General features: G+C 33.3%; 1 protein-coding gene across 1 annotated transcript; it reads right to left on the bottom strand.

The window, feature by feature from the left end:
* Positions 1-496: 496 nt before the first annotated feature.
* On the bottom strand, positions 497-11,218 carry LOC114760068 (guanine nucleotide-binding protein-like NSN1). The gene is given in 11 exon segments (XM_028949320.1): positions 497-1,084; positions 1,419-1,586; positions 1,588-1,631; positions 1,757-1,936; positions 2,550-2,814; positions 3,565-3,779; positions 3,879-4,052; positions 4,157-4,265; positions 4,823-5,067; positions 5,162-5,186; positions 11,213-11,218. Coding segments are annotated over 10 exon segments (1,797 nt in total). The 5' UTR covers positions 5,181-5,186; positions 11,213-11,218; the 3' UTR covers positions 497-706.
* Between the last annotated feature and the right edge of the window lie 3,222 nt (positions 11,219-14,440).

Genomic DNA, 14,440 nt, shown 5'->3' with positions numbered 1-14,440 from the left:
CATAAAAATCCCAATCTCAATATACTTCTATCACGTATTAAATGTAAACACTTATTCCAATCTCAATTGTTTATTTTTATTTTCATTATCAAATAAAATATCTCAACACGTCTGGGTCCATACATGACTCAACAGAAACTAACTACGTGCTGAATAGAAATATGCGCATAGAGGGGCAACAAACCGATTTTTTGAGATTGAAAGTCTATGTGCTTCATTGAAATGACAGTATAAGACCTTCAAGAATAGTTATTTAATCGTATTTTGCGAAATATAAGAGCCCCAAACAATTCCTAGCAGTAAAAAAGAATTTGAGCGATGAAATCCTATTTTTCGTTCATTACATACTTAATGAAATTTGTTAGATAGAAGAATTAGAGAGGTGGAAGAGAAGAACGCATCATGCTTACACGAAAATGGCTGGAATCCGAGCTGAATCAGAGTAGACAATTCCTCATGCACTTGAAATTTTTCATTCAGACATTTCAAAGTTAAATTTCTTTAAGAGAAGAATCTCTTAACTGAAAATTGAGCAACAACTTTCCATACAAAAATCCCATTCGGAGACACCGCAACAGGACAAGAATTCTTGAAATCTAATAATTTGACTGTTGCCCCAAATATATATTAAAAACTGAATCAACCAAGAGAAAACTATTCAAAGCCAACGCCAAATGACAAAATTGAAGGCATGCCCGCTACCCCATTATTCATCGGTCTGCATGCCGGACGATGGCACTTGTTGAGAGTTGTGTTTATCATCATCATCCTCGCTCTGATCGCTCTGTCCCCCATCAGCATCCATTGCAGTTCCCTTTTGGAAGTAGTCAACTTTGAAGTCATAATCGCCGTCCATGCCATCGGATGCAGCTTTGTTAGACTTTTTCCTTTTCTTCTTCTCTGCTCTCCGAAGCTTTGTATTAAGCATTCCTTCCTCTGCATATAGTTTCTCATTTTGCCTACAAGCAGCAGTTTTCCCCTTGCTCTTGCTGTCATCCTCACATTCCATGGACTCGTCAGCATTGATTTCTGCTGCGTTCTCACGACCTTCACCTTGATTTGTTGGTTGAGGCTGCACGTCATCCTAAAATACATGGCGTTGAACAATAAGATGATTTTATTAATGAAAAATTGATATTGTAGGTTCATGATTAAGATAAAGCAACACGCAAAAAAGCATTTCCCAGGAATCATCATAGTCCTGCTGATAACTAAATTAACAAAACTTGGAATAGGATTAAGTAGCGTGGTTTCAGAAATTATTCAAATCTAATCATGGCAATCATCTTCTGACGATTAAGTTGGTATAACCCATATTTCAAGGACCCACCAAGTGGTAATTTATCATACTGATTTAGAATATTCAAAAGTTTAAGCAGCACGATCTCATAGGCAAGACTCCATATCCAGTAACAAACCTCTAACATTGACTGGTCAAAGTTGAGAGGGTGACATGAAGGAACCTCAACAGGATTGAAGTCATCAGCAGATTTAAGGCTTCCTATGAATGAAGATTCACTTTTGTAGACTTCATCAACGTCAAACTCCTTGGCAAACTCAGAAACTATCTTTGTCTCTGAAGGCCTCTCCTTGATTCCTAACTGGGGGTAAAGAATAATACGGAATTTTACCTGAAACAAGCAAGCCGAGTATCTCTTGGTTAAGCAAATCATCAATCATTGCTTTATATTTATTTTAAAAGAAAGCGCGTATCATTTCTGTTTGTTTCAGCTTTTGAATTTCATATTTGCATTACCTTCATTCCAATCATGAAGAATGATTCTAGCAGCAGCTTCAACATCAACTATTCCACCTTTCTTGAGTTTGCCCCTGACTGTAGCAACTTTCTGTATGAAGTCATCAACTGAATCAAAGCTTGGAATCTTGTAAAGTGTTACCAGCAGAGGAGCTGGACATAGCTTGAGAATTTCCTTTACTGTTTCATACAGGGAAAATAAAGATATATTAGGGTTTCTACAGGAGGGATTACAGGGAAAGGACAGATGAATTTCATTTTCTGTTAAGAAAGAGTCGAATGCATTAGTGGCAATAGGCAGTTTAGCAATGTTATGGTACATTTGCTCAGAGAGGAATGCTCACATTTTTAAGGTTACGTCTTATCAATATCAAATGTTAGCATTCTTTTTTTTTTTTCCTTCTTTTTGTTAGGAAGATCTTATTTTGTCTTGCAGAGAAATTGGGCCCCTTTGCTGGTTTTTATGTAATCTTTATTGCTAGGAAGCACAGACACAGTCAAGAACACCTCATAACTCTGAAGCATCCACAAGGAATTTGATGGGTCAGATCATGCCTAATAGAATGTCAAAAAATGTGCCAGACATAAATATGGCTTTTTCAAGTTTACATGATTCATAGCATCAGTGTTTCCTTTTTTATAAAAGCCACGCTTAGCAGACTAGATTTCCAGGGATTTCTTGTCTAGGCTCAAATTCATAAGAGGCTCAAACTCCATTTCTCCAACATGAACACACAGCAAGGCAGATTAAGCTGTGTCAAAAGAAAGGGAATGCCTCAAGCCCTCCACTTACCTGGGCTAATTGGATCTTCCAGCTTCTCAATTCTTTTGCAATTTCGTAAAGCTATGGAAGCATCATTTTCTTGAGACTTTAGCATCACAACACCAGGGCAGTCCAACAACTTAACATTTTTGTCTAATTGCACCTCTTGCATTGATCTTGTTAAACCAGGAGTAGCACCGACATTGACAACATGGCTTCTCTTCAAGCTATTAATGAGACTACTCTTGCCAACATTTGGCAGGCCAATCACGCCCACAGTAATTGACTTCTTGATCTGTTAAAGAAAGGATTAAGAATTAATACTAACCCCACAAAAGAGGAACAGTGGATGAGTTAAAACATAACAAGATCATAGAAATGACAAAAAAGAAAAACCATATAAGCCACAGTGAAATACAAGATAAAGAAATAAAAAGCCATAGTAGAACATCAAACACGCAACTAGAATTCCTGAACTTCTTCACGATGTCACAGATATGCACTGACAACTGGCAAGTATTGTTAGATAAAGAAGGGCCAACTAAGTAACAAAAATACATCTGTAGAAGTATGAATAGGATCAACACTATAGTTTAGCATATAATCAAAAGGTTTTGTTTATGATGGGTAGTTCCCTTCTAAAGACAATTTACAAAACAGAAAACAATGACGAGGTTAACTCAAAAGTTAAGAAAAACAAAGCAGTTGGACGAAAGCAAAGCCAGAGATGACACAAAAGGTTTAGGCAATTCCAGAAAATGGGGAAAAAAATTGACAGAAGAAAGTTGAACGAGATGTTTCCATCAGCATCCCAGCCAGAGTTCAAAGCAGATAACTAGCCAATCCCCCAAGCTTAAGGTTAAGAAAAAGTTATTTAGAACAAATAATGGAAATCATAAGCCCAGCCCAATAAACATCAACCAGGGTTTCATCCACTGAAATGAGTACAGAATTGATAATTTCATTCAAATCATCTAAGAGCAAATTCAAAGGCAAAATCCTAATTCTGGGTGGAAAGTCGTCCTTATACCAAAAGTTATGTTACCTCATGGCTTCGAGAGTAATTCTTCAACAATTTGATCAGAGTATCGGCCCCAAGACAATCACTTGTTTGCAAAAGATTGCTTGCTTTGGATTTTTTTGAAGATTTCCACCCTAAATTTGACTTCTGCTCTTGAGTGCTGCATTTGAAGGCCACAGCGGGCAATTCTTCTCTGAGGTACTTAAGCCACTTTTCCACGGCTTCTCGAGGTACAAGATCTGTGTTAGGGGCACAAATAATTAGCTGAAGTAAAACTAGGTAAACGACATAGGTTTCTACAAATGCATAGGGTAACAAGAATGGCAAATGAAAATTACCAATTTTATTTAAAAGCAATACTAGATGCTTATCAGGCCCCGATTTCATCACCAACTTTTCCATATCAATGCAACGGGTCCCTAGGGGATCACGGGCATCAAGGACTTCCACAATGACATCTGAGGCTTCAATGACCTTGACCAGCTCCTTGTAGAAGGCCCTGTCTGAGTTATCTTCGGAAAAAGAAAAGATAATAAGACATGATCAGCAAAAATAAAGTATGCAAGAAAGAAAATTATATATCTGACCAAAATTGAAATTTCAACCAAAAGAAAACCTCGATTCTTCCCAACTACAGTGAAACTTTGCTCTGTCACAGTTGCTGTTTCAGCCAATCGGGAGACATCATCATCATCCTCTACTAATCCCAACTTCCTCTTTCTAGCCTGAAACCAGCGTTAACCGCAGTATAGATTTTAAAAACTGAATGACAAAGTCGTACTCACACAACTGCATTGGAGAAAACTAAATTTAGAGGTGAGCAGTTCCAATACGTTGAACCCATAAAATGGAGGGATAACATAGTGTTCACTTTATGTATTGAGTCCCCCAGCGTGCAGAAAAAGAATAGGTTGCCTTAGTGTGTGCCCATGTATGCATATATGTAAATTACGGGTGTTTATAACAATCTACACCAACTATGTTGTCAGTCGACCCAAAAATAAACCCAGAAGAAAAATTATAAGCAAGCAGACCGTTTAAAGAGCCTACACTAAGAAGTGCACAATAAATAGAAGGCTTAAGACCGTCTCAACTTTTGCCATATGCAGGGTCTATCCAACATTGTCTCTAGAATTCTACTCTTCAAAGAAAAAATAAAGATATAAATATTAAGCTCACAGTTTCATACATATTTGCAGTTTACTCGTCCTTCTTTAAGAAACGGATGGAAACTTTATTTCATACAAACAAAATTAATAAAAACTGCCAGGTGAAGCAATACCCTCTCCTTCCGCTCAGCTTTCTTTTGCTCCAGTTCCTCAAGAACACGAGCTCGTCGAGCTTCAAGAGCCTTAAGCTCCTGTTCCTTGAAGGGCCAATCATTAGGAATGCCGGGATCCTTCTCAACCTTCCTTTTCCGGTTCAAATTAAGCTTTTTGGCCTCCTTGGCTTTTTTCTTATGGTGCTCCTTTACCTTTCTTATGATCTTGTATTTTTTCTTCAACGAAACTCTTTTACTCTTACTCTCTGGCAAAAATTCAGAAGGAAGGGAGATGCAAAAGTAAGCGTAATGAGACAGCCCATATGTAACAAGGTAAAACGTATAAACAAGTTCTCTTACTCTTGCTCTTCTTCACCATTTTCGGCTCCTCCTAGTTCTGACTCCGTTACAGGCCAACGAGAGAGAAAGAGTGAAGAAGCTGCTTGAGTTGGTGCCGTTGCGAAGCCGAGAGGGACAAGTCTTAACGCGATTGAACAAAACCCTAGAGCCCGTCTGACCCAGAAACACACGCTGGGCATATAATGTGATGTGCTGGTCCCCAAAAAAAACAAGCAAGAAAAATATATTTTGCAATTATAATTATAAATAAAAGATTTAAGTGATATTAATGGAATTATCGCTCCTTAATATAAGAGTTAGTTAACTTATTTAAGTAGATAAAAAAATTAATTAAGTTAGTTATTTGTAATAAATATATATTGTCTTTCCTCAAATATCATTGTTAATCAAGTGTATTAAATAGAACTATTATTATTACAAGTACCATCTTGAAAACAAAAAAAGATAAATATGAAAGATAAGGTGGATTGGGGTCTTATATTTAGGACCAAAATGTTTGACTTTTATTTTGGTCCCAAATATAAGACTCCAATCCACTTTATCTCTTATATTTATGTATTTTTTTCAATGTAATTCTTTTAACAATAGTAGTTTTAGCTAGTACACTAGTAAGGATATTTTAAAAAAGACAACATCTATTTATTACAAATAACTAACTTAACTTCTTTCTTTAATCTCTTTAAATTAGTCAACTAGCTCTTATAATTAAGACCAGAGGTAGTATTTAGATGATATCATGATATTTACTTAGATTTATATCGATTATGGCTTTTGCTTGTAAATAAGTATGCACCATTCTTTGTAACGCATTTTTTGCAATGTGATTAAAAATTACTCGTCCTTTGCTCTTCTCTAATTCTTCTCTATTTCTGTTACTATTTTTTCCTACTCTTTCCTCGTTCTCTCTCCTATTTCCTTACTTTCCATAACATGTAATAAATCACGAAGGCCCAAATCGACCTCTGATGGTGCAATAGCAACACGATCAATGCCATGTAATTCAAACTAGTGCCCTTAATAAAAGAAGCCCATCATCTGACCTTCCATGTCTAAAATAATACGGCCCAGGTTCCTTAACCATTAGGCCCCAAAATGACATCAAATTGACCTATATCCATAACCAGGAAATCATCCACAGAAGTATGCCCATTCATTGACCAAGAAAGGTCTTTAGAAACCTTATCAGCCAAAACAGAGCATCCCCTGCAAATTCCCCTAGCAATGTGTCGCTGGAAAACAAAGCAATATGCAAACGCTTCCAAGCGAAAGCATGAATCACATTATGAGTGCTAACTGCGTCGGTCAAAATTTCGACCCTCTGTTTCTTCACATAGCTTCAATCCGTAGAGTGGATGATCGTTCTCCCCCCTAACAGGGCGTTAATTTTTCTGTCAAACTTAACTAGCATTGATATCCAAGTTATCCACAGCATCCACAAAATCCTCGTCATCAGCCTCTTGCACAATCAATATCATTACCTGCGATTCACTGTATGTTCCTGAATCCTTGTCACCTACATCATACTCGACAAGCTTGGTGTCTTGAAAGCATCCACAACCGATTGTATGTCAGCTCGAAGACCACCAAGGAAACAATCCGTCGCAACCTCTTCAGGTAAATCAACCTCCGTCAAAAGTTGATCAAAACATTCAATATATTCATCAACCATGCCTGTCTGCAGTAATTGTTTCAGTTGAACCATAGGATTTATATGCTTGATATTAGAAAATCGATCCTAAATATGAGCGAAGTACTTGTCAAAATCCGCAGGGCAAAGGATTCTTTGTGATGTGCTCTGTATATGACATGTATGCGTATGACTTAACCACAATTAATAGTGACACGTATCAAAATCCGCAAGGCAAAGGATTCTTCGAAACAGAGGGTCCAAGTGAATATTACCGAAATTGAAGAAACAGAGAGAACTAGAGATGAACCAATCCTGCAAGAACAAAGCTAGCGCACCTTGTCGCGCAAGTGGTGGATACTATATGATTCCACCTGCTACTAAGACAGAACAGTGAAGGAGCTAGAATGAGCTACGGGCTTCACAGGTGAAAACCCAAAAACCTAGAGGGGAAGGAAACGATGGGAGAAAATGAGGTCTCTTATACTCTTCTGATTTTTTAGCATATTCTCTCCCGTGTGGATTTTTTTTTGCTTTTGTGAAATTATGTATATATTGTTTTCTACTAAAGTCGGTAATCTTTGATTTGACAGTTATCATATCTTAAAATGTTTAGGTTTAATGAAGTTGACAATTAGTATCGTATACTTAATATAAGAGCTGAATAACTAATTTTTAAATATTAAGAAAGTTATTGTTTATTGTTGATGGTGGTTCCAGTTCCGTTGATCATGGACAAATAACTAATTTTTGAATATTATGAAAGTTATTGTAGCTATTGATAGTATTTCCAATTTTATTGATCATGGATAGAGAAGAGAGACCTGATACTTAATATGAAAGCTAAATAGTTAATTTTTAAATATTAAGAAACTTATTGTCGCTATTGATAGTAGTTCTAGTTTTGTTGATCATGGACAGAGGGAATTTTTTAAAAATTTCTTCACTAAGGGAATTTCAATGAACATATCAAAACTAATTTATACTCTCCCCGTCCTTTTTTACAAGTGGCATCTTCGCGTAGATCAAAATATTAGTTAAAATTAGTTAAAAACAATAAATGTGTAAAAATTAGAAGTTCTTTCACTAAAATATCCTTATTTATGAAGGGAGAAAGAATAAGAAAATTATTATAATAAAAAAAATTATGAAAGAGAAAGAGTGTGTGATAGAGAGATGATGGTTTGGAAAATGAGATAATAAATAAATTAAGTATTAAAATAAGTAATTAATGAGAACAAAATAAGAAATTCGCTATAAAAATTTAAGACAGCCTGCAAATATTGCTTATATTTAGGGACAGAAGGGATATGGTAGTTGTGGTTTATAAAATGAGACGGAGGGAGTAGTTAATAACTTGTTTGGAATAGCTTGTAAACAATTTTTTTTATCATCATTTACAAAGTACGGAATAAGTATGTGAGGATAATTTTTTTCTCAATGTATGCGAAAGTGTTTATAAACACTAAATAATGCAAACAAGCCTTAAGGCTAATGGGATTCAGAGCCATCCATGCGTTTCTTGGGAACTTTATATTTGTAAAGTCGAAATGTTTTATGAAAAGCATTGAAACTGGATGCTTTGAATTGGACTACGGGCCCACAACATGAGTGCAGTTTAAACGCCTCGTTTGGATCACCTCTACGTGTCATGGTTCAAATCTGGACTAAGGAAGAGGCCCAAGCATTGAAGTTTGAAAGCCTCAATATATTTTTCTTTGATAAGACAAGCATCGTTCTATCAAAGGCAATCTTATTCGAGATACTATTAGACATTAAATACAAACAATTTTCTAGGTAAAAATTTAAATTTTAATTCATCATATTATGAGAAACTAGTCTCTTCTATTAAATCTAACCTTGTCAATTAAAGGTCTCAATTAATAAAAGAGTTTAATGACAAGCAAAAAAAGATGCATTAAGATTAAAAAGTGAAATGGAGAGAATTAAAGTTAGAAGCTTAATCCCTCAAAATGTTTCTCTTGCAACATTTAGCAAAACACTCAGTTGACTTAGAATGGGGTAATCCACTCAACATAGATCATACAATTAGGCTTATAACCTCACAAGTCACAGCCACAATTAGGCATGGGTTTCAAATAAAAGAGTGTGATTTATGGCTATACTTTTCCATATAGAAAATCCAACATCTATCTTTCAAGACTGAACATTGAACTTTTCAAACTGTCAAAAGGAAGAACTTTCCATATCCATACCTCTGGAGATATAAGAAAACTGTGATTAGATATCATTAACCATTTAGCGACTTAACACAAAACTTTTTCTCTTTCCACTTATGCCCTCAATTAATACTCATTGTTTATTTAAAGCTTTTTTAACTTTACTTTACGGTAGGTCACAAAGTTTTTTTTATTCAAAAATATATTAGAATTAAAAAATTGGAATTCTTTAATTCATTTTAATTGTTTAATTTAATTAATTTTATGTAAAATAGTGAAAATAGGAAAGCAATTCATCATTATTAGAGACATTTGAAAACATATGAATTAGTTCTCAAATCTTGTAAATTTTATTGTTTATATGAACATAAGAACTTTCAAAATGTTATCTTATAATTAGAAACAAAAGCTGCAAATTTATCTTAGAAGTTTCTGCTCAAGAGTGTTGGATATCCAGAATTTTTTTAGGTGCAGATTTGCCTTGAAAATATAAAATCACAGCAGTGTTACTCTACCATTAAAAAGCTAACGTTGACTATTAAAACAGCAAATTGACCATTAATATCTCTAATAATAGGGGCAACATTGCCATGATTTTAAACTTTTGAGACAAATTTATACCTAAAAAAACTTTTGAATGCCTATCGTTCTCGAGTGAAAACTTTCAGAGATAAATTTACACCTTAACTCCCAAAATAAAATATCGCTATTTATGTCATAAAATTTATTTTCCTTCCTTTGGAATTCTCAAATTTTGTATGGAAACTATAATCTGATTATTTTAATATTATGCCTGCATTTATTATTTTTGAATCAATTAAAATCCATCACTTTAATTCATTAACTGTTCTTTTAAATATGGAGGTGGTGAAAAGTTCAAATTTCTTTGTTTTTTTTTTTAATCAATGTGCTGCAAAAACCATATTCACTCACTATATATACATCTTGGTTTTGCACAAACTAAAAATCAAACAATCACTTGATCCAATCTTCAGCCATGGCCACACCCTTTGAACATTTTCAACAAGTTCAAGGTGCACCAACTGATGAGGGGAAAAGGAATGATACTCTGAGGAATGATTTTCGTGTCGGTGATCAAAAGTCGAACATCGGCACGGATCACTCTCGTGGTGATCCTGACGAATCTTCTAAGATCACTCATTTAACTCATCTTGAATTGAATGACGAGCCGTATTTTCTGGTGGAGGGTCATATTAAATCTAAGGTGAATTTTTCAATTATTTCACTTTGTTTTTTTATTTTTCAAATTGAATTCTTTTGATCTCTTCACATGAAACCGCCACAAATTCTGTTTTTTAATATATCCTATTATTATGATATGGCGTGATTCAACCCTAAAATTGTTTTATGGATTAATTTAGATTAAATTTTTTCAAAAAAAAAGGGAAATTAATTCCCTAGATGCAAGATTAGAGCATCTAATTGGATTTGGATACAATGAAAATTTTAGTTACAAACTCATGGATTGGATTTTACAGTTCACATGTTTGTAATTTTTGGTTGCTTTCAGTGATGAACCGATCAAATAGTCTAATCGGTTGGATCGTTGATCAAACTCGCAGTGGATCGATTTGGACGAGACAATTATTTTTATGGTTGAGTTAGATTAGATCAAAATTGAGCCACCATTAAGTCAAAGTACGAAATTAGATCGAGAACCGAAATAGTTTTTAAAAATTAGACGGCTTTTCAGCTTGACAAAAAAATATCAAAAAAATTGACGCTTTTAAGGGAAAAAAAACTCAACATATTTTCAGACCATTTTAGGGATATATAGCATTTCTTCCTTAAAAACTTCATTTGCATATAGTTTTTTTATTATATTTTATTTAATTATTATGTCATCAGTTTGACTACTGTTCTAACCAATTGAATCATAAAAACAATGATCCGCTGGCCTTTCTGATTTGATGCATGATTGGCTTTTAAATATTGTTTGCTTTCTTTTGGCTAATTTTTCGTAATTTATATTTTTATATTGATAACCATTAGTTATTTATTTTAATAAAACATTGTTGAATCTGTTTTCACAATAACTTAACTATATGGGATTCTCAGCTTAACTATGAGTCTTGTTTTGTTGGCTTTGACAGTTAAATCAAGTTATCCAATAAACTATACGCATGAATCTATATTATGATCATTTTGAAACCCTTGCAGCATTTGTCAAGTTGAGGTATTGTTTTCTAATTTTTTTCCTCAAATCTTTTCATATCATCCAACAACAAGGAGGAGGAGTCTGGTGAGAATCTGGAAGGAGACAAGATGTCTTCACTGATCGTGATGGGGTGTGTGAATTGCTTCATTTATGTGATGGCCCTGAAATTTGACCCAGAATGCCCCAACTGCAAGAACACTGACCTGCTTGATGTTGTCGGAAATCTTCCTGGGAAGAACTAGCCCGAGTCGATCCATTCTATGATGAGATATGCATATTGTGTGTCTGTTAACTTATCGTTGAACTCTTCGTTTTCAGCTGTGTGTTACCTATCTTTATCGTGAATAAATGCATATCGTTCTATCTTAGCAAATAAATGAATCTATGAGTTTGCTATTTCTCTTCCAAATCTCTGATCTTGCTTTTGATGCTCCTTTTAAGGTGACTTGCTCAAACTGCTGATGAATAAAATAGAACAGAATACAGCCGTTGAATGGAATATGGCATTTAAATGGGGGAAATGTTTTATGAATTCCTAGTTATAAATTCATACACACAAAAAAAAGACTTATTCTTAAGTACAAATTTAAGTGAAATGATAAATATTTCACGCTGCAATCACTGCTACAAGAGTTAACCAGTTTAACTAGTTTGAACTAGGGACCAGTCTATATGTAAAATAAATTCACATACCCCATCGTATTTACAGAGGATATAGAGTCAATAACCTTACGTTTGAGAAAGATTTAGGAGAAGCACTGGGTGTCATTGGAACAAAATCTCCAACAACTTTTGAATAATTTGTACTAATTTGTTTTAAATTTAAATTTGGGTAAAGATACATCCAGTAACCTAATCTTATTTTTTCTAGTGTACTCAATACCCTAATTTTTTTATAGTGCATCCAATACCCTCATCTTATTTTTATTGGATCCAACACTCTAAATATTAAGGTGCTAAATGTAACTAAAAAAAATAATATCAGAGTGGCAAATGTATCAGAAAAAGATCAGAATGCTGAATATACTATATAAAAAATCAGAGTGATGAATATACTTTGAAAAACAAGATCAGGTGATCGATGAATGCACCCTTACCTTTTTAAAATTTTATATTGATACATGATCATGAAAAGATCATTAATTCAAGGAAAAAAGCCATTAATTATTTCAGAAAATAGACAGAGGAGTTAGTTTGGATAGCCGATAAGTTTGAAATGATATTTTGAAGCAACGGACAGTTTTAGCATAAGACAGTAGTAGTGGGAGACAGACATTGTAAGTGCATTTAAAGGCTTACTCCTTAATAGAAGAGAGGGATCCATGCATTAAAAACAGTTATAAGAGCCTCTCTAATAGTCAAAACACACTGCGCAAGTGGTTTTGTGATGCATCCGAAATTCCAGATATTTTACTTCTGGCATAATACTTCTATAGAAATGGATAGAGACGAGCAATGCATAAAATTGTGGTTTTATGGGAACCTTCTTATTTGACTTTTTTTTTTTCATATTTTCTCATGCCCTTATTGTAAGTATTTCCCTATAACCCTTAATATAAGAATTAGATAACTAATTATCGAATATTAATAAAGTTAGTTAAATTAGTTTTTTTTATAGTGAATAGGTACTTTTTTTAAAAAAATGTTTTTGTTAATCATATGTATTGAAACAGTTCTTGCAATCACCATAGACATTACATGTAGACAAAATAGATAAATATAAGAGATAAAGTAAATTAAGGTCTTATATTTAAAAATTAGAACTAAATTGAATCTCTAACTAGTTTTTACATCAACAACCAGAGGTAGAAGTGTTTTTAATATTTTCACCTGTATCGGAAAATATTGTTATATTATTAAAGTTGTGATTTTTTTTAAAAAAAATAAAGAAATTGTGCAAAACTTGAGTGGAATTGCATTATTCATTGCCTGTGAATAATAACGTCCTTTTTATAAATTCTACATTTTATATTGTTACGTCAATTCATTAAAATAAAATACTTTCATTTTTTATAAGTCATTTTCAATCTTGTTTATTATAAATAAGGTGAGTCTTTTTTTTTTTTCTGCCAGCAATTACTAAGGTGAGTCTTAAACCTTATTTACACTATCTAAGGGCATGTTTGGATTGTAGTTAGAAACTGTAAAACTGTCTTGAAATTTGTGAAATTGAAGTTGCAAACTGAGTTGGACAAAAACTATTATTTGGCTAGGCTAACTTTTCTAACCAACTTCTAGTTTTCAACCTTGGTTGGACTCAACGTAGAAAAATATGACTTTTCAGGGTATGTTTGGATTGCAGTTTGGAACTACAGTTGTGCCTTGGAATATGTGAAACTGAGATTGCAAATTGAATTGGACAAAAATTGTTGTTTGGCTGGGCTAACTTTTCCAACCAACTTCTGGCTTCAATCTCAGTTGGACTCAACGAACAAAAATCTGACTTTTCAAATTGCAATTTCAAACGGTGATTATTAAAAATGAGCATCCCAGATTTACCCTCACATTTTCCCCTCTGCCTCATCTCTTTCGTTAGCATAATAAGCTTTTATTCAGACAAAATGAATTTTAATTTATATTCATATTTGTCCATTTATGTGTTTTCAAATTTTTCTTGGTAACAAATATTTTTATTTTATAATTTCACAAATAAACTATTTATATTTTATCATAATAATTTTACGTATTTTTAAACTATTATCACATTAAAAACATAAAATTTCAAACACTACTATAAGTTCATGTCCTTTTCAGTCATTTTACAACTAAACTAACTTTTCTATTAATCATCCAAACAACTTTCAACTTTTTCAACTGACTTTTTAGAAACACATATCTAAACATACCCTAACTGACATTTACTCTAACTTCAATTACAAAAATCTGTTGAGTTAAAAGTCAGTTTTACCCAACGCCAATCCAAAAATACACTCAAACTGCAGTTTCAAACAGTGATTATTAAAATTAAGCATATCAGATTTACTCTCACATTTTTCCCTCTGCCTCATCTCCTCCATTAGCATAATGAGCTTTTATTTAGACCAAATGAATTTTAATTTATATTTATGTTTGTCTATTATGTATATTTAATTAATTATCTACAATATGCTTTCAAATTTTTCTTTGTAACAAATATTTTTATTTTATAATTTCACAAATAAACTATTTATATTTTATCATAATAATTTTACGTATTTTTTAAACTATTATCACATTAAAAACAGAAAATTTCAAACACTACTATTCAATAAAGTTTATGTTCTTTTCAGTCATTTTACAACTAAACTAACTTT

The sequence above is a fragment of the Neltuma alba genome, unplaced genomic scaffold (assembly GCF_004799145.2).
Source record: "Neltuma alba isolate B1F8T4 unplaced genomic scaffold, ASM479914v2 tig00010929_pilon, whole genome shotgun sequence".
Lineage (NCBI taxonomy): Eukaryota > Viridiplantae > Streptophyta > Magnoliopsida > Fabales > Fabaceae > Neltuma > Neltuma alba.
Note: the sequence above shows the minus strand (reverse complement) of the source record. Positions and strands in the feature narration are given on the sequence as shown.